General features: G+C 34.9%; 1 protein-coding gene across 5 annotated transcripts in view; it reads left to right on the top strand.

Annotated features, from left to right (window-relative positions):
• The window catches only part of PDS5B (PDS5 cohesin associated factor B), a 194950-nt gene that overhangs the window by 95377 nt on the left and 78136 nt on the right, over positions 1-21437 (top strand). For all 5 annotated transcript variants that reach the window (XM_025923648.2, XM_086713920.1, XM_086713929.1 and 2 more), the window contains exons 11-14: positions 9729-9874; positions 11952-12103; positions 13305-13418; positions 20069-20150. In XM_025923648.2, coding sequence (XP_025779433.1) covers positions 9729-9874; positions 11952-12103; positions 13305-13418; positions 20069-20150 — 494 coding nt within the window. The remainder of the gene's footprint in view (positions 1-9728; positions 9875-11951; positions 12104-13304; positions 13419-20068; positions 20151-21437) is intronic.

The following is a 21437-nucleotide window of genomic DNA, read 5'->3' as shown; positions in this document are numbered from 1 at the left end:
TTTATTTTCCGTGCTTCTTGTTTTGTTTTCCTGTTTCCCTCTTTTCTGCTTAATTGATTAATTTTCTTTGTTCTCATTTTTCCTTTTCCCCCTGTGGGCTTGGAAGTTAACATTCTCTTTTGTGCTTTCACTGCATAATTGATTAGTGAAGTCTAAAGTCAGAACTCTCACTTCTTTCTGAGCAATCAAGGAACCTTGAAAGTTTTAACTGCACACTCTCTTCCTATCTTTCATATTATTGTTACTTTCTCTTTTTAAAACTTTACTAACTTGTAGTACATTTTTAACTGATATTTTTAATGGTCTTTGCTTATGCTTCTTAAATCTTACTACTTCCTTCTGAGTTTCTTTTGATACAGAAAATGATAAAGTGTATTATTAGTTCATAATATTTTTAACAATAATTTGTCATAGTCATGCTTTCAGGTTTTGCTGAATTTCTACCGGTCAGATTTAAACAGCAGATATTTCTCATTTTCATCCTTTTTGGGGAAGATGCCCTGCCTTGAACCCTCTATTTACCCACTCACTTCTGAATTTGGACTGATTGTTCTTTAAGCTTCTGCTTTGTAGTATTGATCTTTAGATGATCCTTTCTTCCTCTCACTTTTGTCTTTTCCCTCTCTTTCGTCCTTTCTTTTCCTTTTCCTTTTCCTTTTCCTTTTCCTTTTCCTTTTCCTTACCTTCTGTGTGTGTGTGTGTGTGTGTGTGTGTGTGTGTGTGTGTGTGTGTGTGTCTGTCTGTCTGTCTGTCTGTGTCTGTCTGTTTCTTCTTTCTCTCCCTGGACGTTTCTTTTGCTGTAGCATTTTGTTCTTCTGTTCTTATGTTACTGATGTAAGATTCTTTGAGAAAATTAATGATAATATTTTGGGGAATTTTTTTTCCTACAAAATGTTTGTTTCAGCTAATTTGTTTTTCCCACCTTTTATTTGCTTTTGTTTATACTATCCCATGTTTAGAGTCTTTCCTCAAATGCTTGGCAATATGTGGCTCTCTGCTCATAATTAAGAGTGTGGGACTAAATAAAGAGCTATTTGGAAAGCCCTGAATGTATACATGGTATTGGTGACTCTGAACTTAACTTTAGGGTGATTGCAATGGGTTGTTTGTTGGAAAATCTTCAGTTTAAGTACTTGCTCTTCAACTAAACTGATCTCCCACTGAAGAGTATCCTGTCAGAAGTTTGAAAGTCTAGCTGTTAGTGTCTTCGGGACTCCTTTATTATTACTTTATTCTTTTTTATTATTGAGTGCTATTCTGTTGTATAAATACACAATAATTTATTTATCTTTTTTTTTGTTTGATGGACTTTTTGATTTAGGGCTGTTAATACTGAAATTACTGTATTCTTACAAGTGTTTCTATGGGTTTATGTTTTTATTTCTCTTTACTTAAGAGTGAAATTGCTGGTCGTAGGGTAAATACGTGTTTAATTTTATAAGAAATGAGTAAGTTTTCCATATTAGCTCTACTGTTTTCCAGTTGCACTGATAAATGCTTGAGAGTTTTATTTCTTAAGCATTTTTGTCAACATTGTGTGTCATCAGTCATTTTGATTATAGTCCTTCTCATCAGTCTTGCTGTTTGTTGCGGTTTGAACTTGCAGTCTCCTGATGACTGATGAGATCAAGCATCTTTTTTATGGGCATATTGATATTTTCTTTTATGAAGTGTCTAAGTTTTAAATCCATCTTTTTAAAATTGGCTTGTATTTCTAATTGATTTGTAGTAGTTCTGTATATATTCTAGACTTTAAAAAAAAAAGTATTTTTCCTGTAGTCTGAATTTTTTTTTTCCTATTACCAGTGTATTATAAAAGGATACAGGAACAGTCAAATGAAAGAGATGCATAGGGCAAGGTGCGGTGAGGGTGGTTGGGTGCCTTCTCTGGTCTTATCACTCTCCTAGCACCTCCAAATGTTCACCAAACTGGAAGCTCTCTGAACCCCATTGTTTAGGCTTTTGTTTTGTTTTATTTTGTTTTTTATTCTCAAGGTAGCTAACATACAGTGTAGTCTTGGCTTCAGGAGTCGATTCCTGTGATTTACCACTTAGATACAATATCCAGTACTTATCCCAGCGAGTGCCCTCCTCAACGCCCAGCACCCATTTTCTGCACCCCCATAACTCCCCATCCCCATCAACCCTCAGTTCTCTGTACTTAAGAGTTTGCCTCCCTCTTTGTTTTCATATTATTTTTGCTTCCCTTCTCTTAGGTGCATCTGTTTTGTATCTTCCACATGAGTGAAATCATATGATATTTGTCTTTCTTTGACTGACTTATTTCGCTTAGCCTAACACCCTACCCTTGTAGGGTAAGTCCTGTTTGTCCCAAGCTGTGTTCAGAATTCTCTCTTTATTTTGTATTTTGCCAGTTTCACTATCATATGTGAAGTGTTGACCTGTTTTTGTTGATTTTGAAGGGAGTTCTCTGTGCCTCTTGGACTTGGATGCCTGTTTCCTTCCCCAGATTAGGGAAGTTCTCAGCTATAATTTGTTCAAATAAACTGTCTGCCCCTTTCTGTTCTTCCTCTGGAACTCCTGTGACACAAATATTTCATTTCATCTTCTGGAACTCTTGTGACACAAATAATATTTCGTTTCACTGAATCACTTAGGTCTCTAATTCTCTCATGGTCTAGTAATTTCCTTTCCCTCTTTTTTTCAGCTTCATCATTTTCCATAATTTCATCTTCTGTTTCACCTATGCTCTCCTCTGCGTCTTCTGTCCTCACTGTCACTGTATCTAGTTTATTTTAACATTTCATTTATAGCATTTCTTAATTCATTGAGATTATTCCTTAGGTCTTTGATCTCTGCAGCAATAAATTCTCTGCTGTCTTTTATGCTTTTTTTTCTAAGCCCAGCTATTAGTCTTATGACTCTAATTCTAAATTTTTGCTCAGCTATATTGTTTGTATCTGTTTTGAGCAATTCTCTCACTGGCTGTCATTTCTTCCTGGATTTTCTTTTGAGGAGAATTCGTCTGTTTCGTAATTTGGGCTAGGTTTCTGTCTTTTATGTATTTGAATAGCTTTTCATGTGTTCTGCACCTGTGAGTACTACTATGTTAAAAAGGGGTCATACACTATCCAGGGCCTGGCACTTCAGGAAGTGTTTTTGCAGTGTGTTGCGTGCTCTGTTTTCGTGTATTTGGCTGCTTTCACTGGTCAGTTCTCTACAAAGCTTCTCCTTGCTCCTGGTGGTGGATTGTTTGGACCTTCCACCAGGTGTGCTTTGATCCTTGAAGTAACCCTGGAAAAAAGGAGGGGTTGGGGAACAAAACCACAGGACAATTGTTTGTTGGTGCCTGGGACCGGTGGCTGTGCTCTTGTGGTGGAGAGGCTGTGCTCTTGTGGTTCACTCAGTGTCAGTCCTGCTCCAGTAGATAAGCAGTGCCAGGCATGGAGGGGTGGGGTTTGTTATAAGGGGGTCCTGCCTCCACTGGGAACCACTGTCCTGAAGTCCCACCATGTTGGTGATGGGGAGAAAAATGGTAATACCCCAGTCTCTCTTCCCCGGACCGGGTGTCTCAAACCATACTGTTCAGGCAGAAATAGCGCTGCCAGTAGGCTTACCCTGCTCTACAGTCTCCCGTGCCTCCTAGGTATTGGGCTGGGGTTCAAAACTTGATGTCTTTTTTTTTTTTTTTTAATTTTTTTTTTTTCAAGGTTTATTTATTTTTGGGACAGAGAGAGACAGAGCATGAACGGGGGAGGGGCAGAGAGAGAGGGAGACACAGAATCGGAAACAGGCTCCAGGCTCTGAGCCATCAGCCCAGAGCCTGACGCGGGGCTCAAACTCAGGGACCGCGAGATCGTGACCCGGCTGAAGCCAGACGCTTAACCGACTGCGCCACCCAGGCGCCCCAAAACTTGATGTCTTAAGGTGCCCTGCACCTCGCAGATTCTGCCCTGGTGTAGTGCCACTGAGCCCTGCCAATAAAGGGCCCTGGGCTGGCACCTCCAGGGTCTTTTGTCCTTGGGGAGGAACTAAACCCTCTTCCCAAAGTTCTCCGGGAAGTGGACTGTTCTTTGCCAGTGCGGTGCTCAGATCTCTACTGCACCCCAAGGCTGGCTCCCTGCCTGCCAGCCACACTTACAAGGCTCACTCTGGTCTGGAGAAAGCCGTGCACTTTTGAAAACTCCAATCTTCAGCTCCTGAAGCTGTTTGCAAAGTAGAAATTGGCACTCTCCATATTGCTTGTTCCCCAGTCCATGGTCTAGAGATGTTTTTCTCTTGTACTAACACAATACTGCAATTCCACAGCCTCTCTGTCTCTCTCTTCCTTCTGTCCTTTCACTGAAGGGATTCACTCCCCTCTGTGCCTGCGCTGTTTTATCTCCCCCAATTTGTATACATGCACCCCTGTCCCTCCAGGCTGTTTCCTGTCACCTGTGGAGACCTTTCTGTTACTCCACAGACTGATTTCGTGGGTGTTCCGAGTGATCTGACCTCAATAAGCTGTGTCTGAGGGAAGAGGGAAATCCTGGTCCCCCTACTTCTCTGCCACCTTCACTCTTCCTCAGAATTTTTAAAAAATGTTTATTACTTTAAAATTTTTGAAAGAACACATGTGTAGTTTTGGGGCTGAGAGAGAGGGAGACAGGATCTGAAGTGGGCTCTCAGCAGACAGCAGAGAGCTCGATGGGGTGCTTGAACTTAAGAACTTTGAGACGATGACCTGAGCCGAAGTCAGATGCTTTAACCAACTGGCCCACCCAGACGCCCCATCCCATAGTCAGAATTTCAATGCAAAATTTACTGTTAGCTAAATAATAGATGTTTTCAGTTTTTATAGCTATTTAAAATATATTTTATATGTGAAAAATTTCACCAGTAACCTTTTTAGTCTTCACCATTGTTTGAATGTTTGAAAGTTTACCAAAAGATACTATGTGGTTTCATTTTTTTTTGTAGTTTCATTTTTTAATAAAACATTTATGTTACTGTGTTGTATGATTTCCTAGTTTTCAGACTCTGGGTGCATTTTAATTATTTTTTTAAATTCCCATCACCTGTTTCACCCATCCCCCCACCCACCTCTCTTCTGGTAACCATCAGTTCTCTATAGTTGAGTGTGTTTCTTGATTTGTCTCTTTTTTTTTTTTCCCCCTTTGCTGATTTGTTTCTTAAATGCCACATGTAGGTGAGATCATACAATACTTGTCTTTCTCTGACTGATTTCACTTAGCATTCTATTCTGTAGCTTTATCCATGTTGTTGCAAATTTCATTCTTTCTTATGGCTGAATAATATTCCATTGTGTGTGTGTGTGTGTGTGTGTGTGTGTGTGTGTGTGTGTGTTATGTATATGTATCTGTATACCACCTCTTATTTATCCATTCATTTATCACTGAACACTTGGGCTTTCTCCATAATTTGGCTATTGTAAATAACGTTGCAGTATACATAGGGCTGCATGTATCCCTTTGAATTAGTGCTTTTGTATTCTTTGGGTAAGTACCCAGTAGTGTAATTGCTGGGTCGTAGGGTAGTTCTATTTTTAATTTTTTGGGGAAACTCCATACTGTTTTCCATAGTGGCTACACCAGTTTGCATTCCCACCAACAGTGCCAGAGTGTTGACCTTTCTCCACATCCTTGCCAACATTTGTTGTTTCTTGTTCATTTTGGCCATTCTGACAGGTGTGATATGATCTCTCATTGTAGTTTTAATTGCATTTCCCTAATGATCAGTGATGAGGAGAATCTTTTCATGTGTCTGTTGGTCATTTGTTTGTCTTCTTTGGAGAAATGTCTGTTCATGTTTCCTGTCCATTATTTAATTGGATTGTTTGTTTTTTATAGTGTTGAGTTATATCAGTTCTTTCTGTATTTTGGATACTAACCCTTTATCACATATGTCATTTGCCAATATCTTCTCCCATTCCATATGCTGTCTTTTAGTTTTGTTGGTGGTTTTCTTTGCTGCACAGAAGCTTTTAATTTTGATGTAGTCCCAATAGTTTCCTTTTGTTTCCCTTGCCTCAGGAGACATATCTAGAAAACTGTTGTTACGGCCAATGTCAGAGAAATTACTACCTGTGTTCTCTTCAAGGATTTACATGGTTTCAGGTCTCACATTTAGATCTTTAATCCATTTTGAGTTTATTTTTGTGTATGGTGAAAGAAAGTAGTCCAGATACATTCTTTTGCACGTACTGTCCAGTTTTCCCAGCACCATTTGTTGAACAGACATTTTTCTATTGTATATTCATTCCTCCTTTGTTGAAGATTAATTGACCATATAATTGTGGGTTTATTTCTGGGTTTTCTGTTCTGTTCCATTGATCTGTATGTTTATTTTTATGCCAATACCATACTGTTTTAATTACTACTGCTTTGTAATATAACTTGAAATCCTGAATTATGATACCTCCAGCTTTGTTTTTATTTTTCAAGATTGCTTTGGCTATTTGAGGTCTTTTGTGGCTTCATGCACATTTTAGGATTGTTTATTCTAGTTCTATGAAAAATGCTGTTGATGTTTTGATAGGTATTGCATTAAATCTGTACATTTCTTTGGGTAGTATAGACATTTTAACAATATTAGTTCTTTTAACCATGAGCATGGAATGTCTTTCCATTTTTATGTGTTGTCCTGAATTTCTTTCATCAGTGTTTTATTTATTTATTTATTTAATTTTTTAGAGAGAATGAGAGAGAGCGCACACCCATGTGAGTGGGGGAGAGGAGTAGAGGGGGAGAGAGAGAATCCCAGGCAGGCCTCACACTCAGCACAGAGCCTGATAAGGGGCTTGATCCCACGGCCCTGGGATCATGACCTGAGCTTAAATCAAGAAATGCATGTTCAGTTGACTGAGCCACCAAGGTGCCCCAGTGTTTATAGCTTTGAGAGTACGGGTCTTTGATCTCTTTGGTTAAGTTTATTCCTAGATAATTTATTGTTTTTGGTGGAATTGTAAATGCAATTGTTTTCTTATTTCATTTTATGCTGCTTCATTATTAGTGTACAGTAATGCAACTAGATTTCTGTACAATGATTTTGTATCCTGTGTCTTTACTGAATTCATTGATCAGTTCTGGTAGTTTTTTGGTAGAGTCTTCAGAGTTTTCTATGTATAGTATTGTATCTTCAGATAGTAAATGTTTTACTTTTCTCTTATCCTTTTGGATGCCTTTTATTTCTTTATGTTGTCTAATTGCTTTGGCAAGGACTTTCAGTACTATATTGAATAAAAGTGAAAGTGGACATCTTAGTCTTGTTCCTGACTTTAGGGGTAAAACTCAGTTTTTACCATGGAGTATGATGTTGGCTGTGGGTTTTTCATATAAGGGCTTTACCATATTGTGGTATGTTCCTTCTAGACCTACTTTGTGGAGGATTTTTATCATAAATGCATGTTGTACTTTGTTGAGTGCTTTTTTTCTGTATCTGTTGAAATGATTATATGGTTTTTATCCTTTTTCCTATTGATGTGACATATCAGGTTGATTGTTTTGTGAATATTGACCCACCCTTGTATCCCAAGAATAAATCCCACTTAATTGTGGGGTATGATTTTTTTAATACATGGTTGGATTCAGTTTGCTAATATGATCTGTCCTATTTTTGTTGTTCTTGTTTCTTTATTGTTTATTTCTGCTTTATATTATTTCCTTCTTTTTGCTGGGTTTGGGTTTTGTTGTTTTTCTAGCTCTTATGTAAGGTTAGCTTGTTTATTTTAGATTTTTCTTGCATCTTGAGATAGGCCAGTATCACTATAAACTGTACATTTTAATTTTTGTAGTTGACTAAAAGACAGCTCTGAAAAAATCTAGGAGTCTCAGTACTTTTTATGCACATTTTCAACCATTTCTCATTTCACAGCATTCTTTATCTGTGCCTTTCTCATTCCTTGGTGCCTTGGATTTCTCAGTGTTTCCACGGTTCTTCTACCCTGGAAATAAGCTTATTTATTAATCTCTTTCCTTTTTGGATTTCAACTTTTTCTTTTGTTTAGAAGTCATACATCTGTCACAATTTTGTTGAAAAATCTCTTTTGCTGTGATCTTTTGTACTTGTCTCTTTTAAAAGATGTTTTCATAGGGTTTCAGGAGTGAGCTAAGATTAATGTATGTTAGACACTCACGTTTATCTTTATTTGCAGTGTGTTTGATATTCATCCTTGTGCCTTCAGCTACATTTTGAGGGACATGGCCATATTGTGAAGAAGAAATTCTCAGCTGCTTTGTCGTGCTAACTGAGAATTTCTTCTTTCTCCTTTGTGTTCTCTTCCTCTGCACAGTTAAGATCTGTAATTTAATAGCTCTTGTATATACCCTGCTTAATATGAAAAATTTGTTTTAGGGAAATTGGGACACATCTTAAAATTGATGGTGTTGTCATTGGTTTTGTTTTAGTGACACCTAAAGTGGTATGTGTTGCCCTTGAAACAAGTACTGTGAAAGCTAAAACTCCTGTGTTTATCTTGGTGGGGAAGTGAACTTGATCTATTTTACATACTTCATTTGAAATCAATACTAAAAGCAGTTTTTTTATTGAGTTAGGTAAATAACATTTCTGTTTCTTCAGAAGTTTTTATTTTTGTTTTTAATGTTCACTTTTTTTATTTTTGAGAGAGAGTGTGAGCGGGGGAGGGGCAGAGAGAGGGGGGACAGATGATCTGAATTGGGCTCTGAGCTGACAGCAGCAGGCCCCATGTGGGGCTCCAACTCATGAACCATAAGATCACAACCTGAGCCGAAGTTGGATGCTTAATCACCTGGGCGCCCCTTTATTTATTTATTTATTTATTTATTTACCTATCTATTTATTTATTTATTTTTAAGCAATGTATTGTCTTTCTCATTTTTGGAAATAGTTCCTTTTAGGGAATGCTTAAGGTGAAATTGCTTAAGACCAGGGTAGTGGTTTTATAGGTGTTTGCAGTGTAATTATTTGCTAAACTATCAATTTATAGGAAAGTAAAGCCATTTATAGTCATAAGCACTATTTGCTGCGTATAGCCATGGCTATGTGTATTACTCCAAATCTAAGCAATGAAATTTTAGCTTACTGGTCTTATAAGAAAAAACTGAATAATGTTTGGGTTTTTTTGCTCAGTTGTAGTATCTCTTTCTTAAGCCTCATGTAGCATTACTGAAGAGTGTTAATTTTTTCTTTCAGCTTTCTCAGTGCCAGATCTGAACTGCAATGTTTTTGGCTTTAAGATCTTCCTCCAGCCACTCCTAATTGTTAAATGTTTAATTTCTTCTGTGTTCCTTTTGGCTTTTCTTAGTTCAGTCAGATGAACTTGCCTTGTGGTATTTCCTATAATCCTGTTTCTTGGTGGCTGGTATCTTAATTTTGTTCTTTTAGAAACCTTAGGTTTTCCATAGTTAAGGGATAGAAACGTGAATACTCTAGCCTTTTCCTAGTAGGTCCATTTGACTTAAATATTTTAAACATTGAAGCAAAAAACAAGTGAGATATTTAAAGTTATTATACTTCTTACTTCATTTATATGGTTTAATTAATGAGGTTAGGAAATCCTTAATACACTACCCTGTTCTCCTGCTGCTCAACCCTACTTGGTTGCATGTAAACTACTCTATTTTGACTGAAGGACTGACCTTCATTTCTACTCCCGTCCCTCCACTAGTCTTAATTTTCTTGAAACATTGAACCCTCTACTTAGGTTTTGCTTTTGTTGTTTTATACAACTTTTAAAAATATTTTAATTGTTAAAGTTCCATTTTAATCAATAAAATTTTATCTTTCAGAGTATCTTAAAGTGAGGTCACATGACCCTGAGGAAGCTATTAGACATGATGTTATCGTGTCTATAGTTACAGCTGCTAAAAAGGATATTCTTCTGGTCAACGATCACTTACTTAACTTTGTGAGAGAAAGAACATTAGACAAACGGGTGAGTAGGAATAATAATTAGTAGTAGGCTTTCACTTTGAATACTTGAAGTTTAATAGTATTTCATTTGAAAATACAGAGATTTAAATGTAATTAATTAACCCTTTTGAGGGGGTCATTTTAATATTTGAGGTTTTATTTTTTGTTACATTAAATTTTGTTAGTTTTTTAATTTGAGATTATTTATTCTCATCCTAAAAGTGAGATGGCTCTAAATGGTAGTCAGGTGTTTAGCCTGGACACTAGTTTTAATCAGTGACTTGTAAAGGGCCTTAATAACTGACACAGCGGGGCGCCTGGGTGGCGCAGTCGGTTAAGCGTCCGACTTCAACCAGGTCACGATCTCACGGTCCGTGAGTTCGAGCCCCGCGTCGGGCTCTGGGCTGATGGCTCAGAGCCTGGAGCCTATTTCCGATTCTGTGTCTCCCTCTCTCTCTGCCCCTCGCCCGTTCATGCTCTGTCTCTCTCTGTCCCAAAAATAAATAAACGTTGAAAAAAAAAAAAATAACTGACACAGCTTTCTTAATATTGTTGGCTCTCTTTTCTTTTTCCTTTCCTATCGGTATCAGTTAATAGTTCTTTAGCTGGTGGTATTATAATTTCTGTGGAATAGAAAATAACACGTTTTCAACTTGGTAAAGCTATACCTAGTAGAGCAGCATGCTTCTAGCTTATCTTCTGTGATCCTAAACCCTTTCTTCTTGAGTGAACACCTACTAGCTCCACTCAGCAATCATTGGCTTCTTTAGGTAAATACTTTACATCATTTTAATAGTCGCTGATACGGTTGATTTTGCCATCTTCACTTAATAATGCTCACTTTGATAATGCTGGTTGTGGGTGAAGTACAGATGGTCAGGAATTGCATGGTTTTCCCTCCAAATCTATAGATATTTGGAACAACTTATTTTAACTAATAAATTTAGACTTTTCTTTATTGAATATTTCATAGGGGTATTAATGAAAAGGCCAAAAGGTGTAAAGAAGGAAAAGGAGATTTGCATCATGGTAGGCTAACTGCCTTCTAAGTATTCAAGTAGTCTTTCTCTTAGTTAGACTTGGAATTTAAACTAAGTGTCTATGTGTTGTTGGGATCACATATATGCACATAATTTTTGATAATCATGTTGTATTCATCGTAGGGCTACTTGGTTCAGTCATATAAATATTAATTGGATACCAAAAAGTAATTGAATATATTTATGTTCTTGGTAGTATTAGAATATACTCTGTCTTTTAAATTCTCCTTAAAGCAGCAGTTTGGGGCATTAGAGTTAAGATAGAGAATTAGGAAGTTTCTACAGATGAATTGAATTCCCACTTTATGAGTAAGTCTTTTGATGTATATTGGTGGATGGATGAGATAAACCAAGGGAAGAATATCACTATGAATGACAGGCTGCAAAGGAGAAAAAAATGGATGATCTGTGCAGTTTCATGAAGTTCTAAACATTACTGACATCCTGATTGTAGTGCTGTGTTTGTGTAAAATTAAAGGATAAACTCATTCCAAGATAAGCAGTATTAGATATACTATAGCAAATAAATACTTAAAAAAATAGTTGAATACATTCCTTTTACACCTGAACTTGATTCTCAAATACACAAAATGAACCAAGTGGCTTCATATTTAGCATTTGATAAAACCAGCATCATGTACCTTTAATTGAAGTATGATTAATATATACCATAAACTGGAAAAAGTGTATAAGGGATAGGTCACAATTAATTCAGTCTTTGCCTTTTAAAATTTGGTAACACGTTTTCTCTCACCAATTGTAAGTGACTTTATGTAGATTGTGATTAACTTTTATTTTTTAGGTGTAGGCAATGGGTTTAAGATATTAAAACATTAAAATTCTTTATACATGTTGATATCTCTGTACTTTTCATAGTAGATATATTAAAATGATAGTTGTGTTTTTTTCATAGTCATTATAAATCGATATCCAGTATCTGAGGATTGATGAAAATGTATTGTGTAAAGTAACTAACTTAAAAATAAGAAAACAGACTTTCCTGAAGTATAATGGGAGCATTTTTAAATTATAAGAAAACATTTTTGTTTTTACTTTAAGTGGAGGGTACGCAAAGAAGCCATGATGGGACTTGCCCAAATTTATAAGAAGTATGCTTTACAATCAGCAGCTGGAAAAGATGCTGCAAAACAGATTTCATGGATCAAAGACAAACTGCTACATATATATTATCAAAATAGTATTGATGATCGGTAAGTTAACGACACTGGGTAAAATATCTGGTGTTTGTGTTGTATTTAACTGTTGTTGAAATGCTGTTTTAGGCAAACTGTTTTCTTTATAACTTGAAACTCTCTTCTCAGTTTTTACTGCAAATTAAAGGTAGTGACTAGTTTTCCTCCCACCAAAGCCATAAATGAAGCAGTAAGGTACATATGACTTTAGGGATGGATACAGCTTTTATGTTCATTTTTGTATACTGTTTTTGAAGAGTAATACTTAAAAGTAGAAATGTGTGTAACTTAAATTTTATTTCATAAGTAATTTTTCAAATAACATTTTTTTCAAATAAATGAAAATAAACCCTTTGGATTATAGATAGTTTGAATAAAAAGTTTGTACTCAAGCCTAAAAAGACAAGTTATAATTTAATATGAAACACATTATCCGAATATAATCTTTGTATTTTTCTATTGCAGCATAAAGTTAGATCTTGTTTGGATCCTAAGCATTTAGTAGTTAATAGATCTGTGATTCCTGCTTGCAGTCTGAATTGATTTCACTTGATTGAATTTATTTTAAATTGCTAGATCCAGATGGTAGTGCCTATAACAGATCAGAATGAGAAAAATAAGAACCAGTGGGCCATCTTACAATTTTATGAGTTATAGGAACTAGAAACTGGGTGTCTTATGTTAACATTATCAAAGAAACTTCGTAGTTATTACTTTTATAAAGTTGAAGTTTTTAGACGTTTTGAGTGTGCAGCACCATTGTCTGGAGATTTGCATTATTATGAGTTGCTGGTTCTTTTTTTTTGTACTTTTAACCAGGTATTTTTTTCATGATGATTACTACAAAAACTCAGAAGAATCTTAACAATTTCTCTATAATTTTAACTTAGAGGTGCTTAGAATTTGCCACTTGGAAGGACATGGTGTGGTTTTTTTTTAACGTTTTATTATTCAGATAAGGAAATTGAATCCCTGCTACACATTCACTGTCATGCAGAGGTAGTTACCTTAGCTGGGTATAGGGATGTTGCTAGCACATCCTGCTAAATCGTTTTTTGGCCCCTCTTCTTACAGAAGGAAATCTTTGATTTGGAAATCTCATCTTCATTTTGAAAGCAGAAACTTCTTTTACACATACTCTTTATATGTTTTGGAATTTTATATACAAATTCAATACATTAAGAAAAGTCATTACAGTACCTTCTCTTTGTTTTTGTAGATTGCTTGTTGAACGGATCTTTGCTCAATACATGGTTCCCCACAATTTGGAAACTACAGAACGGATGAAATGCTTATATTACTTATATGCCACACTGGATTTAAATGCTGTGAAGTATGTTTCAAATGTCAAATTTTGTTCTTATCCTCTTTTGCAATGTATTTTATGGGGGAAAAAAATCGCAACTGTATTTTTAAATGTTAACAATTTATGTAATAAAAATACTGTTTAATTAGTCAGACACAATAAAATATTTGGTTCTCTTTTCAGAAGGTACTGCTGTCAATATGAGATTAACAAGGATTTTTGTAAGCAATTTAAAAATAGAGCTGACTGGCATGGAATCTTTCAGGATTTGATTCCCACCACCCCCCTCACACCCCCCACCCCCCGCTCAGACATTTATATTGTTGTTTCAAGAAGGATGGATGTACCTTTTTTATTTTTTTCCTTAAGACATTAAGAAGGTCCATACTGAGAAAATCCTACCACCTTATTTTGACCTGATACTAATTTGAATTTTGTAGTGGGGCAGTAGGGAACATATTTTTGTGCTGCATAGCCTCAACATAGTGTTATAGTTTGGCATATGGGTAAGCACAAATACATTTTTATGACCTTTTTCATTCAGAAAATACTTTGGAGTGCCTTTGTAGGGAGTTGAAATTTTGGACATGGAAGAGACATTGCTAATTGAATCACACTGAGGGTTAGGAAATTGAGGCCTTGAGATTGATTTGCTTGAGGCTTTAGAAAATGTAGATCTTTTGCATTCCAGCAAATGTAGTTACAAGTATAGGGGATTAAATGTTTAGAAATTGGAAGTCTAAGGAGCTGTATGAATTTTCACTTTTACCTCTGCTTAATGGGGCTTTTGACTTCATTTCCTCCATGGAAATTATTATATGTGCTATTTATATCTTTCATAGAAATGTTGAGGAAAAGGTTGTAGACGAGGGAAATTTAATTTCTTACTACCTCCTGTATTTCAGGCAGAAGAGTATTATCAGTGGCTGTTTTTGTGCTATTAACAGCAGAATTGAGTAGTTTCAACATAGATTGGCCCACAAAGCTTAAATATTAAATAAAATATTTATTATCTGGCCTTCTGTAGAAAAGCTTGCTAGCACCTCATGTAAATGATATTTTTCCTGTTTTTCACATGAGGAACTGAATCCCAGAGAGGTCAGTTAACTTGCACAAAATCACACAAGTGGTAAGAGACAAAGTCAGGATTTGAACTCTGTTCTGCCTGGTTCCAAAGTTCATTCTTTTTCCACTGCATACAGTCAAATATTTACTACCATATTTTGTTGATTTTGAAACCTAAAATTGTCATATGCTAACATTTTTAGACTCAGAGTTTATCCTCTTCTTCATGGTGCAATTGAAGGTTTCTTTGAATGAATGAATGACATAAGATATGTATCTTATATCCTATTTGAAACAACCTATGGAAATCACAGTCTGGACTTCTTGACTCAGCTCACCTGTCATTCATGAGTAAAAATGAAAACACTTTCAAACAAAAAATGAGAGTTCTCCACTCATAGATCCAACATGAAATTACTAGAGAATAATAATTTCTTTTGGTAAAAAGGACATTAAATCTAGAAGGAAGGATTAGGATGTAAGAAGTAACAAAATTTTCAAACACTTGTGCCGATCTAAATAATGCCTATAAATTAGTCATAATAATAATAACAAAGTTTTCTTGACAAGGGAAGGAGGTGTAGATTAAAGAGTAAGTTGGCATCAGGGTGTCTTTGTTGCTTAGTCGGTTAAGTGTCCAGCTTCAGCTCACATCGTGACCTCGTGGTTCCTGAGTTTGAGCCCCGCATTGGGCTCTCTGCTGTCAGCACAGAGCCTGCTTCAGATCCTCTGTCCCCCTCTGTCTCTGCCTCTCCCCTGCTTGCACTGTCTCTCAAAAAAAGGTAAACATTAAAAGAAAAAAACAAAAAAAACTTTAAAAAGTAAGTTAGCATCTAGGCTGATATTTAGCCAGCACACACTTCTTGAACAGCATGTCAGCTCTCTCTAGAGTCCCCGGGATCCTCCCTCCGCCTGACTCTCCGCTGTGCCTGGGCACAGCAGAAGGACTGCCTGCTGTTCTGATTGGTTGGTCCTGTGCGTTTGTAAAAAATTTTGAATACTAGGTGGACACTATCTGATAACAGCATGTAGGATGGTAGATAAAATGTTCTACAGTTCTTTTATCACAGAAGAAGGAGGACAGACATGTTGATTAATTAAGCTGTGAATTAAGTGTGCGAATTAAAAATTTGAGTTGCCCTAAAAGAATAGAATTAGAACGTATGGCTTCCAAACCCAGAAGGAGCAAGACGGAACTAGTGAAAACTTTAATATGAGAAATGTAAAAAATTAAGAAAAATAATTGTAAATAGAAAACACTAAATAGCAGTTATAAAGCTATATGTATCCAATATTATTTGTCACTTAAATAACAACAATGGTTGGTTGAATTAAAAAGTAAAAATGCTGGAGCACCTGGGTGGATCTCAAGGTTTGTGATTTCGAGCCCAGCATCAGGTTCTGTGCTATCAGTGGTCGATGGAGCCCACTTTGTATCCTCTGCCTCCCTTTCTCTGCCCCTCCCCCGGTTGCTGTCTTGCACACATTCTCACTCACTTTCTCTCAAAAATAAACATTTTTTTTTTAAAAAGTAAAACTGCCAATCATAAAAGATACACTGAAAAATAATGCCATGGCAAAGTCTAAAGTAAATTCCAGTGTGTGGACCAATTGATTCTACAAAAATGGTGAGTGAATAGTTAAGTATTTTAACTTAAAACAGATATTTGTAATATTTTTATTTTTTAAAAAAAGTTTATTTTAAAGACTGCGAGCAGGGTAGGTGCAGACAGAGGGAGGAAGAGAGAGAGAATCCCAAGCAGGCTCCATACTGTTAGTGCAGAGCCCAACAGGGGGGCTTAAACCCATGACTCATGAGATCATGACCTGAGTTGAAACCAAGAGATGGACACTTAGCCGACTGAGCCATCCAGGTGCCTTTACAATACTTTTAACATAATTTTTTATTTTAACCAACATTTTGGAATTAACTAACTGTAAATCAAATACTTAACATTTTGTAACTTCTACTTTACATTTGTGATTTGTCCAAAAGTCGTTACATTTATTGTTATGAAATATTTAATGCACACCAAGAAATTGCATATGAGTTTCAAAACATAGTAATAAATATATCTGTGAATCCACATCCATCTTGTGAACTCTTCTCTTTTTCGTCCTCCTGTCTTTCACCTAAGGGTACTACTAGCCTTAATTATGTATTTTTCATTTCCTTTTAAAAAATAGTCTTATACGTATATGTCTTACACACATATGTCTCTCTCTGTATGTCTATATATATGTCTCTGTCTCTGTATGTCTCTATATATGTCTCCTTATGTCTCTATATATGTCTCTCTATGTATGTCTCTATGTCTCTATATGTCTGTATATATGTATATATATCTATATGTGTCTATATATATGTATGTATGTCTATCCCTTAATAATATTACTTATTTTTGCTTGTTTTTGAACTTTACAAAAGTGGAACAATTGTGGATATAGTCTTCTCTAACTAACCCCCCCCCCCCATTTTATTGTGTTCCTAAGATTCATCCAAAATATGTATAGCTTGTTGGTCATTCAATTTCACTGTGGTATTGAATTACATTATGTCATGATGTCATAATTTTATTCTGTTACCTTGTCATTGGAAATTTGAGTCCATAGAAAGAATGGACATTTGTCTTTCCATTTTTTTTTTTTTTTTTTACTAATGCAGATAGTACCATTATGAACAGTTTTGAATTGAGAATACACATGCGTAGGTTTCTCTAAGGTATGGTTATAAATGGTTCTCAGATTTGGCTACCTGTTGGAATTACTTGAAGAAGGTTTAAACAATACGGACACCTAAATCTCACCTTCAGAGATGGTCATTTAATTTGAAGTGTAGTCTGGGCATTGGGGTTTTCAGAAAAGTGTTTCTGTTGATTTTAATGGGCAACCAAGGTTTGGAATCACTGATGTATAGCTAGGAGTAGAATTGATGAGTATACACATTTTCAGTATTGTAAACTGGTGTCAGATTATTTTCCAATATGATTATGCTAATTTGTATTCCCATCAGTGGCTTGTAATTTTTTGCATCTTCCTAAACACTATTAGCCATCTTATTTTTTGCAAATCTTTTGAGTCTCAAATTTTATCTTTTTTTTTTTTTTCATTTTCCTGAACAGTAATAATCATTTGCTGAAAGAGCCTATATTTTTTTCTATGATCATGTTCTTCTGGGGAAGACAAAGTACTTAATATGTTTTAAATTTTTGATGTATATCAGTTTTGGGTAAGCCCCTAAGTTAACTAAGTATCTTCACTAATGAAAAAGAGAACAGAGGGAGGCTTGAGTGCTCTCTAATCCTGGTGTGTGTTGCCACCTCCCCCAAGTTTCCTAGAACAACTGTTAATAACAAAAGTTAGTGGTAGTTTCAGGTGTCCTGGTTGTGATCTCTTTGGTTAGGTTGGCTCTCCTCTCGACCCGTTTTTGTACGGCTTCATCTGGTGGGTAATTTGCCAACTGGGAGCAGAATGTTGGAAGGGAGGTTCTCTTCAATATTTGCACAGGTTTCTGACTGCAACCCAATGGTGGCTGTCTTTTTCTTCGAGTTAGTGCAAAACCCTAGTGAGGGGACTCGACAGATGACAATTATAAGAGTATCTATGCTTTAAGCAAATTTTTCACATTTATGTAGTGACAGAGCTGGAATTCAGGCTCATATGAAATGATACGAGTCTTTATAATAATGTTTCTACTATTTTTTTTTTCTTTTTAAGGACTGTTGAGAAGGGCAAACACAAGCATAAATTTGTCTTTGCTGCTTAAGATAATTTTATTAAAGTACTTCAGAGGATGGTTTCCCTAAAAATATATTACAATATAAATTCTTAGTGGTGGTCACTTTTTGATTTAAGCTATAGCCGTAATAGTTTAGAAGGAGATTTAGAATTACGTGAGATTTCATATTTAAAGTAACAAATAACTATAATAGGTAAAATAGTTTCTGTTTTAGTTTAAGTGAAGACAGGTTACAAAATCTAGGCCTGTCAGAAGTTGTAAGTAATAATATTAGTGTTAGCAAGTGAGAGACCATTCATTGACTTTGGAGTTCAGGAATAATTTCACAGATGACTGCTCTGTTTCTTTGAAAATTAACTCTTAGCTGTTAGACTTTTACAGCCCTCTGTATACTGGTCATTTTTGATTTCATATTTACATTCTTAAAACATGCCGATTAAACTTTTAATTGAAATTTAATAACTTGAAAATAGTATAGTTATTTTAAATTTAACTTCTAAGATACAATGTCCCCAGTACTGTTGGTTTGCCAGTACCATTTTGAGGTGATGACTGTAAAGGAATTTAAGTGTCCACATTTAAACTATTTTACTTCCATAAAGGTATCCAAAGGTATTCTTAAAACATAGTGTTAAGGAGGAGAATGAAAATTTTTAACAATCGTCTGTCAAAAGAGAAAGGGTGGTTTTATATGCTTCTGTACTGTATTTCTTTTTATGGCAATGCTTCATATGAATGATACTGGAGGGTAATAGATCTATAGAAAATTGGAAACAAAATAATGGAAAGTATTTGGTTTTGGAAAATTCTCTTTTCATATATTAAAATATATGTGGTTTTGAATTCTGTAACGTAATATTTCAATAACATTAGCTGTTCTCTTAGGATTTATGTGTATTTTCTTGAGTATGTGTATAGTTTCATTTTAGATTTAAGTTTCTGCCTGAAAACAATAAAAGTATTAAGAGGACATCAAAAATTTTGCCGTATAAAAATAGTATTCAAATAATATGTAAATACATGTATGTATGTAATAATACATATTTATGTAACAAACATTTATATATAACATGTAAATACATGTACATGAAATTATATAGTATACATATTTTTACTTATAATATATGGAATATGTTATAGTTGTATATAACATAAATACCTGGTTTATATAATTTATATAAACATGTTATTTAATTAACTCTGTATACTTCATTCAGACTGTAAACCTCAGTGAGTCCTTAAAAATCTAAACACATAAATTGTACCTCTAAACTGTGAGAATTTGAGGATTAAATAAAACAAGTGAGAAATTGTCATTTTTTAATTTACATCAGTTTGGTTACATATTTTAATCTTATTTAATGACTGTTTACTTATATATAGGTATATAATATATATTTTATATAATACATAAACGTAATCTATAAAGTAACATTGTAAATATTTCTGTTGTAGGAAAAAGTATCCCTCGTTCTCTTAGTATTCACTCTTTTCTTTGATTCCTTTTTATCCTGCCTACTGTAGGACCTTACTCCATCACGCATTCCTTTATTTCTAAAGGTTATAATCTCAGTAGGTAATTCTTCTACCCTAGTTTACAGACATGTTGTAGTTAATAATAGTTCTTCCCTATTTTTGTACAAACCAAAAAACAACCATTTTCTTTTAATACAAATATTGCTTCCAATGTTCGTGTCTTTTATGTAGGACTCTTCTTTCTCCCCATACATCATCAGTTGCTTAGTCCTGTAAAATTTACCTCGTCTCTCATTTTTTTGTTAATATTTGAACTTGAAAAGCAATATATTTGGAATATTCCAGTAGGATTTTTATTCTGTTTTGTTATTTAAATTGATGTGTTTGTGTTTTTCAGAGCATTGAATGAGATGTGGAAATGTCAAAATCTGCTCCGACATCAAGTAAAGGATTTGCTTGACTTAATTAAGCAACCCAAAGTAAGTTAGATTTAACGAAAAGTTTTTCTTTGACAAGTTTTGTAAAATACCTGTATTTTAGTTATTCTTCACCATTGCTACAGTGTGTTGAAATACCTATTTCTATATGGAACCATTCTACTCGAGAAGCTATGATCTCTAATTTAGAACACTGAAAAAAAAATTTATTTTTATTTTTATTTGTTTTTGAGAGAGTGAAATTTCATGAGCAGGGGAGGGGCAGAGGGAAGGGGGGGAGAGAGACTCTTAAGCAGGCTCCATGCCCAGTGCAAAGCCCCAGCACAATGTCTGATGTGGGGCTTGATTTCACCACTGTGAGATCATCACTTGAGCCACCCAGGTGCCCCAGAACACAGAAATTTTTAAGAAATTGATTGCGTAAAACATTTAAAATTTACATTTACTATATTTGTAAAAGATGACACCTAACAGGAAAGAGAATGTACTTCTTTGTACTCAGAATTAAAGTTCTTTTATAGTTAAAAAAAAAAAAAAATAACTGTCATTGAAAACATAGAAAATAGAGTAAAACTGCACTCTGTCTTGCCACACTAAAATGTTCCCATCATCTTTGAATAGTCTTGTGGTTTTAGAAAATTTTAGTATCATACAATTTTAGTTAAGTATCTTTATATTTTTACTTAAAATATCACGGTAGTTTTAATGTACTGCTTGATTTTCATAATTATAATTGTGGTATTCACTCAGTTGATGTATTTTATTTTTTGAAATTTTACAGTGATTCTAGTTTTTTCCCCCCTTGAATATTTTTTGAGAATGTTGTATATAGGCCTGTAAAAGGTATAATTCATTGAAAAAGCAGTACGTCATTTTAAATGACACACATAAGTGACAATATGCTGTTATGTTTTATTTCCTTTCAGTCTATAGTGGAATGCCTCACCACCATCCCCCCCCCAAAAACTTCCACAAAACAAAACATATACTGCGTGGTCATAGAACAGAGGTCAATAGAGAGGAGTTGTTTCATGTTAGGGCTAACAGTAATCTCTTTGCTTCTGGTTTATTGAACATAACATAATCTCTTTGATTATTGAGTATATTGAACCTGCTAGAATTACTTTTTTCTTATTATAAATGACTTAAAACTAATATTAGTGTGATTCTGCTATTTCAGTACTTTCTCTGCCAACTAGCAAAATTGGAAAATTCCATTTAAGTTAGTATGCTTCAGCCAGTAAACATGTGTTTCAGTTAATGTTCTAATGCGATAAGTTAGTGTATTTTAGTTAATAAGCTCTGGATAATGTTCTCCTATTTGCTGTT

The sequence above is a fragment of the Puma concolor genome, chromosome A1 (assembly GCF_028749965.1).
Source record: "Puma concolor isolate L17-30 chromosome A1, mPumCon1.1.hap2, whole genome shotgun sequence".
In the NCBI taxonomy this organism is placed as follows: Eukaryota; Metazoa; Chordata; class Mammalia; order Carnivora; family Felidae; genus Puma; species Puma concolor.
The sequence above is the reverse complement of the archived record's forward strand: the minus strand, read 5'-3'. Positions and strand labels throughout refer to the sequence as shown.